Consider the following 15747-nt stretch of genomic DNA (forward strand, 5'->3'; position numbering starts at 1 on the left):
TTTGTGGAGCGTTACTTTCAGGAGCAGCTAGTAGGGTAGGCAAAAATCATATGGTATCGGCAACACAATCTATGGATAAAGGTGCAATTGAAGGCTAGATCAATATTATTTTTTATTTCATATATCTCAATGAATAAGGTAGGTCTAACATCATCCACAACTAGAACACATGTGCTAGGGGATGGATGGAAAAATATTCATTCAACATCAAGTTCAAAAAAAAAGAACAATTGATTAAGATTCTTTTCTTACAGCAGAAATAGACTTCAAAGATTAATTACAATTTTTATAAACTACTAGAACAAAATCAATCATTGATTTCGTGAAGGCCTAACACAACCCCATAACCAAAAAACCCAAAACTTTACTATAACTCCTCACATTTGTAATCTAACCAACCATACACAGACTTACAACCTATCACATAAAGTCTTCTAAAAATATATTTTTTCATCTAATTTCTTCTGAAGCAGAGGATACTTCCACAACTTTTGTTTTTGAGGAAAATACAAGATCAAATATGGACTTAACACCCGTTCTACTATGTTTTTCTTCTCACAAGCACTAACAACAGCATTGCACACATCAACACGACTGACCTCGAAGTTTTTAATTATTTGACCGATTATGTTACTCTTTGTGGGCATCAATTTAGCTTCCCTTAGAGCCTTTAGAGCTTCTAAAGCTTAATGTATAACCTCATCGGTTGACCTTGCAGAATAAGTTCTATTTTGGTCCTTCCCAACTTTACTTGTACAAGTCCCATGACTTTGGCTTTCTCCACTCTCGTGTGGTCGTATTTGTCGGGCTTTGCTTTCAGGAGCAGCTAGTATGGCAGACAAAAACCATATGGTATCCGCAACACAATCTATGGATAAAGGTGCAATTGAAGGCTAGATCAACATAATTTTTTTATTTCATGTATCTCAATGAACGAGGTAGGCCTAACATCACTCACAACTAAAACACATGTGCTAGGGGATGGATGGATCAATATTCATTCCACATCAAGTGCAGAAAAAGCGAACGATTGATTAAGATTCTTCTTTTCAGCAAAAATAGACTTCACATATCAATTACAGTTACCATTCTTCCTCTGCATCACTTTCCTCTCTCCATTTTGAGTTATCTTTATTACTTTCCTCTGAATCACGTCAATATCTTCCACTTCGCAAAAAATCTTCACCATTCCCCTTCTCCTTCACTATATAATTTTTTAGTTAGCCAAAAGTAGTATATAGATGCTAGGGGCATCACAACCCAAGAAACAAAGGATTGTACAAGCTATTAGGAAGAAACTCCTAACCAGCGAAAAAAAACAGAAAAAACGAAGGTCTGACACAAAGCAGCGATGGCACGACCTTAACTACAATAGAAAGAAACAGACTCCTTCACTATATAATGCTGCAGTTGGAGGGAAAAGAAGGAGCAAGAAAGAAAAAGGAGCAAGAAGAAGAAATGGTTGATATTCACACTGGTGGTTCGAGCTTCCGAGGGGACTCTAACAAGAAGAAGAAGAAAGACGACAAGGAGGAAAAGAAGAAGAAAGAGGACGGAAAGAAGAAGGTGAACGTTGAAAAAAAAATCAAGAAGAAGCTACAGAAGGTAATTATCAAGAACGACGACTCCTCCACCTTCGGCGACGACGTGCTGGGTCTTGGTGCCCAGGTGTACCGCGATCGTGAAGCCGGAAACCTAAGCCAAACCTTTTGCACTAAAGATTCAGAAGATGACTACGACTTCAGATTCTACCGTATGACCTTGATGGAGGAGGAGAAGTCGGAGCTGGAGACTATGGAGGAGGAGGAGGATGATGATGACGAGGATGGTGAGGAGGATGAGGATGATGACCTTGATTAAGTAAGGTGGTTGTTTCTTTTCCACTTTGTGTGTTGTGTTTGTTTCCATGTGATGTGTTTATGTGTTTGTTTAATGATAATCATGTTGTTGTGTTGTTCAAAAAAAAAACATATCAATTACAGTTGAGAAATTCTTAGGTGAACACACACCTAACATGTCATGTTTGAGCACAACCACTAATGAGATGACACCTAATTAAAACCAAAATTAATCAAGAAGAAATAAAAAACAGAAAAAGCCATGCTGTAAAATCAGAAAATGAAAGGGCCCCTGACTTCTCCTATTCTTCACGTTTGCGACTTGCCCTGTTTTTCCTCCTCCTATCGGCGACGGCCCCTGTTCCCCAAATCAACACCGGCGACGAACCCTGTTTTTCTAATAACAGATTTATTAGGTCACACCTTTATTTGATATGTTTCCAGTTTAAAGTTCCAAATCTTTTCCCTTTTTCATAGTTTCATATTACTTTTTTAATGATTCTTCTTAAGCTTTTGTTATTTTGCCTTGCTCGGTTGATGACCCACGAACAAAAGAGACAGTTTCCAATTGACCGATGCAGTTAACATTTGACAAAACCTCTTCCTCACATTCATTCAATAAAATTTAATATTATTTTGTATGGAATTGAAATTTATATCTAGATGGGGGCATCAATTTGGTGGCTGTTGTGGTTGTCGGACAAGGGATAATATGGGCGTGGGTGGTCAATGGTGATGGTGGCTGAGTCCGTCGTTTTGGGTGGCGACGGTGAAGGAAGCCACCGCACCGATTCCTTTCATTTTTCCAGAACTCAACAGGAAGAAGAAAATAGGGCGACTAAGAAAAATGGTGAGGGTGAGAAAGGGAGACGAGAAGGTGCTCCATTGGGAAGTGGAGAAGAAGAAAGAGGAAAGTGGCACTGTGACGTGTATTTTACTGTTTTTATTTTTTCTTAGTTAATTTTTATTTTATTAGGTGTCATCTCATTAGTGGTTGTTCTCAAATATGACGTGTTAGGTGTGTGTTCACCTAAGAATTTCTCATTACAGTTTGTATAAACTAGTGGAAGAAAATGAATCATTTATTACTTGAAAGTCTAGCGCAATCCCAAAACAGAAAACCAAAAAATTGACTATAACTCCTCACATATTCTAATCTAACCAAATCATACACACACCCACATCCTATCATGTAACGTATTCTAGAAATGTCATTTTTCATCTGATTTCTTCTCAAGCAAACTACACTTCACAACTTTTGAATCTGAGGCAAATGCAAGATCAAATATGGACTCAACTCTCATTATACTATGCTTTTCTTCTCACAAGCACTAACAACGGCTTTGGACGCATCAACATGACTGACCTCAGAGTTTTTAACTATGTGGCCGATTACGTTATACTTTGTAGGCATCAATTTGGCTTCCCTTAGAGCATTTAGAGCCTGTAATACATATTGTATAACCTCATCAGTTGACCTTGCAAAACTGCTTCAATTTATCTTCTTCCCAACTTTACTTGTATTAATTTGCAAAGTGTCTTTTAAAAAGTAGACAAATAGTATAGTGTGCAAGCATTCAATATCATAGTATGGTGTCCTTTAAAAAGTAGTTAATAGTATAATGTGCAAGCATTCAATATCATAGTATGGTGTCCTGATAATGAGGCGTGCAAGCCTTCAATATCATGCTCCTCTAATATCATGCTAATCTTCATGGTATGACACTTGTAATCAATAAAGGATGAAGTCAGAAGTAATCATTATCATAGTATAACACATGCCCATGACATTGATAATAGTTCTACCAATGTATGGCACATGTAATAAATAAAAAAGTTTGGCACAAGCATACAAAGTTTTGGCACAAGAAATAAAGAAGAAGTAAGAAGTAATCAATATAAGTTTTGAATTAAAGTTACAACTTACATCTAATAGGAAATATAGAAAAGAATGACCAAAAGTGACTTAAATGTAAACACAAGATTGGATGATTGCAACTCCGTAGAGGAAATGAGAGGAGGAGATACGATGTCATGACCTCCACATAACACATGCCCATGACATCATATTTTAAAGTCCATCATCCATAAAAACTTCTTCACCCTCCTTCAACCCAACAACATTTTCTCTCCATTATACACATTCATATTTCTCTCTCAAAAGCCTTCATTAGAACCAACCCTTTTACCCATATATTCTCAAATTGTTTTGAAGGATCCGAACGATATACTCGACTTTGATTCTTTTTACGAAGAAATGGTAGAGGATTATATGAATGACACCAGTGCAAAAGATTACCTGAGGATGGTATAGGAGAGCCAACAACAATCTGATGACACTGTCAGGCGAAGAAGAAACGTGATAGAGCGTAGAGCGATCTCGTGATGAATGTCACAATTGATTGTTGAACGACTACTTTTCTAAAACCCATGTATTCACAAAAACCCAATTCCGACAAAGGTTTCGAATGCGAAGGGAGTTGTTTCTCAGAATTGTCGAAGCACTTGGCAATCATGACAATTATTTTCAAATGAGGGTTGATGGCGTTCGTAAAAAAATTCTTTCACCATTACAAAAGTGCACTGTCGTTATTCGTATGTTGGCATACATATCACCTGCTGACAATCTGGATGAGTATGTAAGAATTGATGAAAGTACTGCAATTGAGTGCTTAGAGAGATTTGTAATAAGTGTGAATGGAATATTTGGTGCTCAGTACTTGAGGAAGTCGAACAAAGAGGACATTGCACACCTACTACAAATAGGGGAGTCTCGTGGATTTCCAGGCATGTTTGGTTCCATTGACTGTTTGCATTGGGAATGGAAAAATTGTCCAATGTCATGAAAAGGTCAGTATTGTCGAGGTGATTATGGTAAACCCCCAATCATGCTTGAAGCAGTGACATCACAAGACTTGTGGATTTGACATGCTTTTTTTTGGCATTGCAGGTTCTAACAATTATATCAATGTGCTAAACCAATCTGATGTGTTTACCAATGTTTCCCGAAGTGCACTACAAAGTGCATAGAACACAATATCACATGGGCTACTATCTAGCGGATGGTATCTATCCCGAGTGGGCTACATTTGTCAAGACCATCTCAATGCCACAAGGAGAAAAAAGACAACTGTTTAGCAAAGCACAAGAAGGAGCAAGAAAGGATGTAGAGCGCGCATTTGGAGTACTCCAATCTCGATTTGTGATTATTCGTGGCCCATCACGCTTTTGACATGTGAATACATGAAGCAAATAATGTATGCGGGCATTATATTGCATAACATGATCGTTGAAGATGAGCGTGAAGGGTACAATGGTAATTTTGATTACGACCAAGTAGACAATGACATCTTAACCGCTAAAGTATCTAATGGTTTTATCCCTTCATTTGCAACATTCTTGGAAAGCAAAGGCCATATGAGTCAAAGAGAAATTCATCGCCAACTTCAAACAGACTTGGTGGAGCATATTTGGGAGCTATTCCAAAATAGGAATAATGAAATTTAATCTTTGAGAAAGTTTTCCTTTAAAATGCATTGTTATTTATTTTGCATTGAATTGAAATTTAATCTTTGAGAAAGTTTTCCTTTAAAATGCATCGTTTGATTTTTTTTTAGGGCACCATGTTCAATTTTAAATATATTATATTGTTATAAATATTAATTAATATTTAAATTTAAATCATGCTTAGGTGGAAATCAAAAATATAAATATATGATGTACATTGGGGTCCAACTAAAAGTAAAATAAGCAACCGTGACTGGAGTGAATTCTGCATGAGTTGCTTAAATCCTATGTGGCAATCTGGGCCCACCAAAATAACATTTAAGAAACACAACTAACAACCATGCATTGAAGATGCTCTTAGAGCATTTAGTGCCTCTAAAACATACTTTATAATCTCATCGGTTGACCTTGCAGAATCGCATCTATTTTTCTTCTTCCCAACTTTACTTGTACTAATCCTATGGCTTTGGCTTCCTCCATTCTCGTGTGGTCATATTTGTGGGGCTTTGCTTTTAGGAGGTGCTAGCAAGGTAGTCAAAAACCATATGGTATCAGCAACACAATCTATGGATAAAGGTGCAGTTGAAAGTTAAATCAATATAATTTTATATTTCATATATCATAATGAACGAGGTATGTTTAACATCACCCACAACTAGAACACATGTGCTAGGGGATGGAATCATCAATATTCATTCCACATCAAGTTCAGAAAATACAAACGATTGACTAAGCTTTTTTTCTTGCAGCAAAAATAGACTTCAAAGAGCAATTACAATTTTTTTAAACTACTGGAAGAAAATGAATCATGTATTTCCTGAAAGCCTAGCGTAACCCCATAACAGAAAAACCAAAAAATTGACAATAACTTTTCACATATTCTAATCTAACCAACCATACACACACTCACACACACACATATCCTATCATGTAAAGTCTTCTATAAATGTCATTTTTCATCTGATTTCTTCTCAAGCAAAGGATATTTTCATAGCTTTTGTTTCTGAGGAAAATACAAGATCAAATATGGACTTAACTCTCGTTCTACTATGCTTTTCATCTCACAAGCACTAACAACAACTTTGGACGCATCAACACGACTGACCTCAGAACTTTTAATTATGTGACCGATTACGTTATACTTTGTAGCCATCAATATGGTTTTCCTTAAGCATTTAGAGCCTCTAAAACATACTGTATAACCACATCGGTTGACCTTGCATAATCGCTTTTATTTATCTTCTTCCAAACTTTACTTGTACCAATCCTATGTATTTGGCTTCCTCCACCCTCGTCTTGTCGTATTTGAGAGGCTTTGCTTTCAGAAGCTGCTAGTAGGGTAGGCAAAAACCATATGGTAATGATTACCAGCTCTATTTTTTAAATTGAAGATGGTGATGAAGTCCAAATTGGTGATATCGTGGCTGGTGGTTTGGAGTTTAGGATTTATGGTGGCTAAAAGTTTAAGGGAGAAGTTGGGTTGGGAGAAGTTGCGAGGGGGTGAGTGGGAATGGGGAGCATGGTTGCATGCAGGGGTGATGGGGTGAGGAAGGGTGTAGGTTGCAGGTTGAGGAAGATGAAGATGAAGGATTGCAGGTTAAGTAAGATAAATATTTTTGGATAATTTTTTGTTTTGTTTCTGAAGGGATGACTAATTTGGTGTTTTTAAATGTAAATGTTATTAATATTACTGTTTTAATAATTATTAATAAAAATAAAAAAATATTTTACTTGGAAGTAACATATGATAGGGAGTCAAATGTGGTTGTGCAATGTTACACAACATTTTACTTAAGTCTAATAAATTTTTCTGTTTAAAACTGGTTTTATTACTCAATGACATTGAAAATTGACTATACATATAATTACTTTTAAAAATATTATTTTCTCAACTAATTCAAACACGCTCTAAGACAGAACAAAAAAAGATAATGTCATCCAAACCCCTCTGTTAATGAATTAAAAGGCGATTTTACGAACTAAAAGTAAAATAATAAATGCTAAATATTTCATTTTCATAGATTTTTTTTGTTGCTTCAGAAAATTAACAAACAGACATTAAAAATAAGGATCTGCTAACAAATCCTTCAAAAGGAAGGTCTCTAGCGCCCCATTCGGGCTATTAAAATGGTTAGACTAGATGCCACCATCTGAGCGCCATGCTTTGCTAAGTAATCAGCCACTGTATTACCATCACGATGAACCCAAGCCACACAAACCCGCCAGTGTCTATCAAGCAAATCTCTAATATCACGAATCACCACCCTGTCCGCGTGAAAAGGCATCTGATCCCAATCTGCAACAATCTCGACCAAGTCCATGCAATCAGATTCACAAATCACATTTCCATAGCCACGACTCCAAGCGATATAGAGACCATGGCGCATCGCCAAGGCTTCAGCCAAGAACGGCGTACCCACTCCCTCAAACCCATAGAAACCCACCAAGCAGTTTCCTTAAAATTGACTTTAAAAAAAACACTAAAATTATCTTATGTTTTTCATTTGAAAAATATTAAAAAAGTTATTTAATAATAAATAATATTGATAAAATATTTTAAAATTGAAAAAATGCCGCTAAAAGGTATTTAATAATAAATTTTATAAAGAGTTTAATTTTGATGCACCGACGGTGTAAAGTTTTTTTACACCGTCAACCAATCAGATTTGAAGGATGTGACATGTCAATTAAAGAAATTAAATGAAAAGATAGATTTTCTCACATCCTTGAAATCTGATTGGTTGACGGTGTAAAAAAACTTTACACTGTCGGTGAATCAAACTTTTTCTCTTTTATAAATAATATTGATAAGATATTGTAAGTAAACTCGTGCAACATATGTGTATAATATCTAGTATATGATGTAACAAAAATAATATCTAGTATATAGTATTGCATATTTAAAATAATAAATGCTAAATATTTCTTATTAATTGATTATTATTTCTTAATTTTAAAATGTCTAAAAAGTGCAGGCTGTGGGGTTCGAACCCACGCGCACTTATGTGCAGAAGATCTTAAGTCTTCCCCCTTAACCTCTCGGGCAAACCTGCTTTTTGTTCAATTGTTCTTAATTTCACATATATAATCACATCATAATTCATAATTGTTACCACAAACCAAAGATCATATAAACTTATTAATATATGCACATGCAACCATTTCCTGAATGAATATGAGATACAAGTCAAAGGAAAGGTGCACACGAATTTACTTCATCGGTTACTTATTATACGACTCCTTATTGTCTCACACACAATACTTTGATACGAGACAATAATAAGAGGTCTTATAATAAGGGCGAAGTATGTGTAAAATGCTATATGACCTGTAATTACAGGTTAAGAACCACAACCCATTGCTCCCTTGCTCACTTCCTGTTCATAGTGTTGAAGCCTCAAACCACCAGTCGCCTCCAAGACGGTCGACGGCGACACCGTACCGCCGCCGCTTCGAGCTCCTCTCTCGCAGCCATCTTCATCTCCCTGACTCTCTCGCTGTCCCCTCTCTCACTCCCTCGAGTATGTTCAGTTCAGAGTCACACATGGATCTGGGTTGTCCCGTTCACGGTCTCATTCCATCTTGGAACTCCGTTAGTCCCTAGTACTCAGTTCCCACTTCTTAAACTCAGTTGTTATATGAATCCAATCATCAATTTCCAATCTTTTTAACTTTTTGGCATCTGGGTCAGGCTGCTTTACTTGCAGGGTTCTTTGCTTACTTAGCCATTGCTGGATCAGTTGTTCCTGGAAAACTCATTGCTGGGGTTGTTTTGCCTGATAAATCTCGCCTTCGCTATCGCTGCAATGGTCACTTCTAATATACACACTGTGCTTGGCAATGTGTTCAATTTTTCTTTTTGTTTTTCACTGTGTTGGGGGGTTAACTGTACTGGCATTTTCTCAGGTCTGCTATCACTTCTTCTGTTGGTGGCGCTTCTTGGAATCGGTGCCAAGATGGGTTTTGTATCTCCTACTGTATGTGCTCAATGAACTTTGTCTATGAATTTGTTAGTTAGTTTAGTTTAGCTGCAGTTTTGTGCTTCTATAGGTCATTTTCTTATGTATTTTTTTAGATGCAGCAGCAGTTTCTTTCATGAAGATTCAGGTTACGCAGAACATAACTCGATTTAGGTGCTATTTTTTTTGCAATTCTTGCAGGCCATATCAGAGAGAGGACTTGAGCTGCTGTCCACAACTTTTATCTTCAGTTTTCTTGTATGTAAGCTTAGAGTTTATATTTGGAGCTCCGAAGTAATGTCATCTGATAATTTACTTGCCTGTCATGTTTGTCTGTGTAAACACTTTAGAGTTAGCATTTTCATCATGACTCTGCAGATTTTGAATGTTATGTTGTCACTTTAAAAAACCAGTTCAGGTTGAACTTTAATTTGTTTCTTTTTCTTGGCAAGGGTTTTCATTTGTTTCATGTACTATCTTGTTTCAGAGGTCGTTGCTTCCCAAATACAGAAAAAACTCTGTTATAAACACCAATATGTTATAAATATGTTAATTTTCAATTTGTTCCTACCTATTTATTATAATTGAAAATATAAGCAAATATTCCACCTCTAGACTGAATTAACAACAACAATCTTGTCTTATGTTGACTCTAGAGACCAAACATCACTGGGCTTGATCGATAGCCACACTTTTAGTTAAACCATTTAGAAGGTTCTGTTTTAATTGTTTATCTAATTTTTTCTTTCACATTCATTTACCCCTTTTAATTGAACTTCTCCATTTGATCCTTTTTTAAACTTAATTGAAAAAACCAATTTTAGACTTCAATGCCAACTACCTGAAGTTTGTGTTTTCTCGTGCAACTTTTACCTAAGATAGTTCATTTGAATTGTGTTCTACAGTATTTGGTTGTTGATTTTGTTCATCTTTTGCACATAAATGGCAGGTGGCGCTAATCCTTTATTTTTCTGGTTGCAAGTCTCAAAGTAAATCTTCATCACTAAAACCTCATATCAGCGGTAACCTGATACATGATTGGTATGTTGTAAATGTTAAGATTACTTTAACTGATGGGTGCTTTAATTAAAAAGTTTTAAGGTGCCATAGTTTGGAAATTATAGGTATCTTTATATATTTTTTTGTCAATTTCCTAACCTGCGGGGTTCTGAGTTCTGACTAAAAGAATATGCATATGCAATGAGTTATTCCTTGACTTGTGTCCTTTCTTTTCCAAGTTTTAATATGCTTCGTTATGTTTTCATTTTACACTCCATTACGCAAGAAAAGCTTCTCAATTGTTGCAATTTCCTGCCCCTTGGAACCCTGCAAAAACTTTGATGAGAAGACGTTACATTAATTTAAAAAACAAAAACTGTTGTTGTTTAAGTTCAGATACTCATGCTTTGCAAGCAAAATTGCACAGCATTAGAAGTGAAAGAATTACTGTACTGTTTAAAAGTTGAAAAAAAGTAAAAGGACAGTCACTCAATTAACTTTTTTGGTTCCGTTGGCTTTTAAGTTTCGTAATTTGTGGGAATGTAATGTACATTGGGGGCGTTCCAATGGAAAAACAAACAGCTTAATATTTTGGTCATGCCTTTAGGGCTAAAACATAATTATACCTAATTATGTTTTGTTTCATTTTTTATCAGTTCTTAAAAAAGATATTCTTCATATACTAGATAAGAATGAGACATTGATATCTATTCTTTACTGTGCCTTAGCTTTGATTAGTGGTATTGATAATTAGCACTTGACTTTGTTAAAGATATTGTGTCTAATAAGTAGTGGACATCATGATAGACTACAAAGTGCCATCCGGGCAAACTAGATAGGTAAAGTTTGACATCTAATTACATTTATGACAAAGCACTTGCATTTAGGGGCAAATACTGTATGTTTGCATTTACAATGTTCCATCTTTCTCTCTTATAATAAAGTACTAGCAACATAGTTGACTTTAATCCCATAGAGAAATTGCATTGCTCTGGCTAATCTTGTTGATTTTTCTTTTAATTTTTTTTTTAACAGGTGGTTTGGAATACAACTGAATCCTCAAGTCATGGGTATTGACCTCAAGTATGTGATCCATCTACTATTGTTACTTGCTTGTTCTCATTTAACATGACTGTTTATTTGTTGTGACTGTACATTAATCTTGAGTTATGAACTTCCAATGATTGTGGTGCTTTGCACTATCTTCCCCCTCTAATGAAAGGTTTTTCTCATCTCGGAATACCTTCATGATCATTCCGAAAACCAAACTATTCTCTTCATCTTCTAATAGAAGTCATCTCTGTTTGCACTGCAAGGTTTATTGACACCCTGCATTTCATACGTTTTGATAGTGGGTTAATTCTAAAGAGGGTGTACACTAGGAGACATATGCAGGGCACAGGGGATAACACCCCATTTGACTGAATTGTGGTGCTTTGCACACTTGTTAACATTTTGGTTATATAGGAGGAAGAGAGAGGGTTGGATTGGGTTTGGGGAGAGCACCTGGTCTCTCAAATACCCAGAGTTTTGTTGCGTTTCCTTTCTCATCTCCCATTCACACTGATAAGTGGAAGATACTGATAATACACATCTTTCAGCTGTCATTTCATTTTCTTTCTCTATTACTAGTTTACTAGTTTGAATTTATCATGTTTTCGCATCATACTTATGTGAAACTCCAGTCTTATGGCCCGGTTTATATAAAAGTGTAAAAAACACGCATACATGCTTGAACGAATCAAGTTAACATTTTCTTGTACTGGATACTTGCTGTCTTGCTACGTAGTATTCACGGGCAAGAAACATGTATATTACCAAAATCAGAGATAGTATTTCTTATCCTTATTTTCATTTGGTAATATTTTTATTTGACTAAGTTTGTATATATTTTTTCATATACATCTTAACTGACTTTTGAAGATAATACAATGTATAAACATCCTCAGCATATTAAGGAGGTTTTAATGATGACTGAAATCAAGCGGGCATGTCACTATTCATTTAATGGAGTTGTCAAATTGCAGATTTTTCTTTGTTCGAGCTGGAATGATGGGGTGGCTACTTATCAATCTATCAGTTCTTGCAAAAAGCATTCAAGATGATACTTTGAGCCAGTCAATGATTCTCTTCCAGCTATTCTGTGGTGTAATCACATAAACTTGCATGTTATCTTTTGGTGATTGAAAAACTATATTCTTGTTGGTCTGATTTGGGAATATCTACTCCTTTGTTCCAGATATACATTCTCGACTATTTTGTACATGAAGAGTACATGACATCCACGTAAGTGGGTTACAACTTCTCCACTAGAAGACTATTGCGCTCTCTAAATATCATCAGGGGTTTACATCCTATTTGAAGTTTTATATGGGGACACAACAATTTGCGAAAGTCTAAAATCTAGGTTTTGCTTTATATATATAAAATAAAATAGAAACACGTATACATTAAAATCAATAGAAGCATTATTGCATCCTAACTTTTCATCTAAAAATTCATCTTAAAATCCACAAGGATATAGAAACACCATTCCTCTTGATATTTTCACTAAATTATTACCAGGACCACTTGGTCATTGGTATATAACCTGATTCTCTTTTCTAACCTTTTCTTTGTATGCCTTTTACAGCTGGGACATAATTGCAGAGAGACTGGGTTTCATGTTGGTCTTTGGAGATTTAGTGTGGATTCCTTTTACTTTTAGCATACAGGTATTTTTTTTGTAATTGTGACAGTTATAATTGTTAAAATCATACTTGAGTTTTCTTTCCCTCTTGACAAATGGAAGCACATAAACATCTACAAACGCTGCATATCCAATTAATTTAGTAACTAAATACTTGGTGAATTACACATTAGTGACAAAATCTCTTAGATGTTAAACATAAGAGAGAGAGCGAGCAAGAGAAACTGAACAGGAAGTGTGATTTCATTAACTACACTAACAGAGTGTACATAACTAACTATCTAGCTCTACATAACTAACTATAACAGACTAGCAGAATATAGGAGAGTGTGATTCAATGCATCACACTATACTAACCCTATAGACCAGAGTACTATATGCTACTCTCTAAGCTCTATCAAAATCAATTGAAGAAGATAGTTATTACTGATTACTGAACAAAAAGATGAAGAGTTGAAAACTAATGTATGAGAAAATAGACTGACAGAGAGGGTATGAAATTGTATCCTGATTAGAAAAAAGCTTCTCTTTCAAATGCATAATTTCCATCATCATTATGAAATGCATGTTATTTCTGAGTTTGAAAATGTCTTCTTAACTTCTTAGCTTTGCATTGACTAGGCTCAAACATTATGGAGTTCTATGGAGGCAGACAAGTTTTTAAGTTTGGGGAGTTTTAAATCACTTAGTGAATCTCTTTCTCTCTTGCTCATGTATTTTTTCTCATATTTTCAGCAAGGGAAATTTCCTACATGCTGAATCCAATTTTGTTTTTGTTACACTCACCACACATAAAATTAATGGTCAAAGACTCAAAATTAACTAACCTGTGTGCTTTAGATGCATGGTTTTTAACACATAATTTGCAACATGTGCTGTTAGCTCCAGTTTATTTATCTCTCCCTCTTCAAAATCTTGCGTGTATTGACAATTTGCATTTGCTGTTAGGGCTGGTGGCTCTTGAGGAACAAGGTGGAGTTAACAACGGCTGCCATTGTAGCTAACTGCTTTGTCTTCCTGATTGGGTAACTTACCCATAATCTGTATAATTGAATTCTGTATTGTACGACTGCTGAAGTGACATAAAGTTGACAAGAAAGACAATTGTATGAAAGCTGATGTAGATTTAATAAGTAAACATATCTGTTACTGAATATTATAAACTGAAATTTGCTGAATATAACTGTGCAGATACATGGTATTTCGGGGAGCGAACAAGCAAAAACACGAGTTCAAGAAGAATCCAAAGGCTCCTATATGGGGTAAGCCTCCAATAGTCATTGGAGGCAAGCTGCTTGCTTCTGGTTATTGGTACTGATTTTATCTTTCTTGCTATTTTCTTATTTCCATCTTAGATGTTTTGGGGTAAAAAGAAAATGAGATTGTCAAATTCTGTTGGAATTATATGCATATGTGCTCCGTTTTAAAAGCAGCTACTTTGAGTTGCTTTTTGAAAATAATTATTTTTAAGAGAAGGTTCTCCTATTTCAGACAACTTCATGATTCATTTGACAAAGTAAAAAGCACTTTTTGTAATTGTAACCAAACATAAATCTCTAAAAAATAAATCAATTTTTGTAAAAAGCGCTTTTTGCAAAAATCTCTAAAAGGTAAATCAAATTTTTATATAAATATTTAAATTTCCACTGTGAAGGTTAAACAAACAGGTATGTGACAAGGTTCATAAAAAATAATATGGCTTAAATAAGTTTTTAGTCCCTCATTTTACTGTCAGATTTGGTTTTGGTCTCTGCCATCTACTTTTAGTCTCTACTTTTACAGAGAACTTCAGTTTTGATTCCAATGATGTAACCAAAATAGTTTTACAGAGAACTTCAGATTTGGTTTTGGTTTTGGTAACACCCTTTGGTTACATCATTTTATGGTTTTAGTCTCTACTTTTACAGAGAACTTCAGTTTTGATTCCAAATTTATAATATCTCAATGTTACCTGTGATGTGGCTAATAAAGGGTGGTTTGGAAGCAAAATAGGTCATATAAGATTACTCTAGACGATGGTTATCAGTGAGATATTTGAGTGTAAAACGAGGGATTAGAAACTTATTTAAGCCAATTAATATTTAATACCATCATTATCATTAGTCATCCTAGAGTACATTCATGCAATGTCCATATTCTTGATGCTGTTTCTCATGGAAGTCATTATTATTATTCTGTTAAAGGGGTGTTGCTAGACACTGTAATTACCTAGGGGACTTGCTGCTTGCCCTCTCGTTTAGCTTACCTTGTGGGATAAGGTGATCTCTTAAACTCTATTATTACTTTTTGATGTTGATATGAAGTTCTGGATATTGATTCTTCTAAATAAAAGAATGCCAAACATATATGATTTACTCATCGTTGCAGTTCACCAGTTCCCTACTTCTATCCAATCTATCTTCTTATTCTGTTAATCTGGAGAGAGAGAAGAGATGAAGCTCGTTGTGCGGAGAAGTACAAAGAGATATGGGCAGAGTATCGTAGAACTGTTCCTTGGAGAATATTACCTTATGTGTATTAAGCACGTTAGTCCTGTATTTTAGTTATTGTATTAAGCACTTCTATGTAAATGGGTTTTTGTAGTCCCAGTGCATATAGGTTCTGCTATTTTCTTCCCATCTTTGTTTATGCATTTGATTATGCTGCTGATCTTCTTTTTGTATTAGCCTATGCTGTTGACTTTGTTTTCAAATGATGTAACCAAAATAGTGTTAAGTTTCCGGTTTTAATTCATGATGTTGGAGTATTTACTCTT

At 35.2% G+C, this 15747-nt stretch overlaps 2 protein-coding genes and 1 non-coding gene across 3 annotated transcripts; 2 read left to right on the plus strand and 1 right to left on the minus strand.

Annotated features, from left to right (window-relative positions):
* The first annotated feature begins 4306 nt into the window (after nucleotides 1-4306).
* On the plus strand, nucleotides 4307-4868 carry LOC130719156 (uncharacterized). The gene is made up of 2 exons (XM_057569797.1): nucleotides 4307-4646; nucleotides 4789-4868. The coding sequence occupies exons 1-2, from the start codon at nucleotides 4307-4309 to the stop codon at nucleotides 4866-4868; spliced, it is 420 nt and encodes a 139-aa protein (XP_057425780.1).
* Nucleotides 4869-8315: 3447 nt separating this feature from the next.
* Nucleotides 8316-8398, minus strand: TRNAL-UAA (transfer RNA leucine (anticodon UAA)). The gene has a single exon. It is a non-coding gene; the product is annotated as a tRNA-Leu (tRNA).
* A 267-nt stretch (nucleotides 8399-8665) lies between these two features.
* LOC130718773 (delta(14)-sterol reductase) lies at nucleotides 8666-15747 on the plus strand. The gene is made up of 13 exons (XM_057569399.1): nucleotides 8666-8937; nucleotides 9037-9154; nucleotides 9252-9322; nucleotides 9506-9562; nucleotides 10254-10345; nucleotides 11339-11386; nucleotides 12331-12451; nucleotides 12543-12589; nucleotides 12936-13017; nucleotides 13941-14017; nucleotides 14184-14303; nucleotides 15176-15250; nucleotides 15360-15747. The coding sequence occupies exons 1-13, from the start codon at nucleotides 8869-8871 to the stop codon at nucleotides 15511-15513; spliced, it is 1131 nt and encodes a 376-aa protein (XP_057425382.1). The 5' UTR covers nucleotides 8666-8868; the 3' UTR covers nucleotides 15514-15747.

This window comes from Lotus japonicus, chromosome 5 (genome assembly GCF_012489685.1).
Source record: "Lotus japonicus ecotype B-129 chromosome 5, LjGifu_v1.2".
Lineage (NCBI taxonomy): Eukaryota > Viridiplantae > Streptophyta > Magnoliopsida > Fabales > Fabaceae > Lotus > Lotus japonicus.

Bases quoted from the DNA above. Each gene is read 5' to 3' on its own strand.
- LOC130719156 (XM_057569797.1), top strand. From the start codon at position 4,307: ATGCGAAGGGAGTTGTTTCTCAGAATTGTCGAAGCACTTGGCAATCAT. The intron at 4,647-4,788 runs GTTTGCATTGGG...TTGGCATTGCAG, and splicing joins CATGTTTGGTTCCATTGACT to GTTCTAACAATTATATCAAT.
- LOC130718773 (XM_057569399.1), top strand. From the start codon at position 8,869: ATGTTCAGTTCAGAGTCACACATGGATCTGGGTTGTCCCGTTCACGGT. The intron at 11,387-12,330 runs GTATGTGATCCA...GTCAAATTGCAG, and splicing joins GTCATGGGTATTGACCTCAA to ATTTTTCTTTGTTCGAGCTG. The intron at 14,304-15,175 runs GTACTGATTTTA...ATTCTGTTAAAG, and splicing joins CTGCTTGCTTCTGGTTATTG to GGGTGTTGCTAGACACTGTA.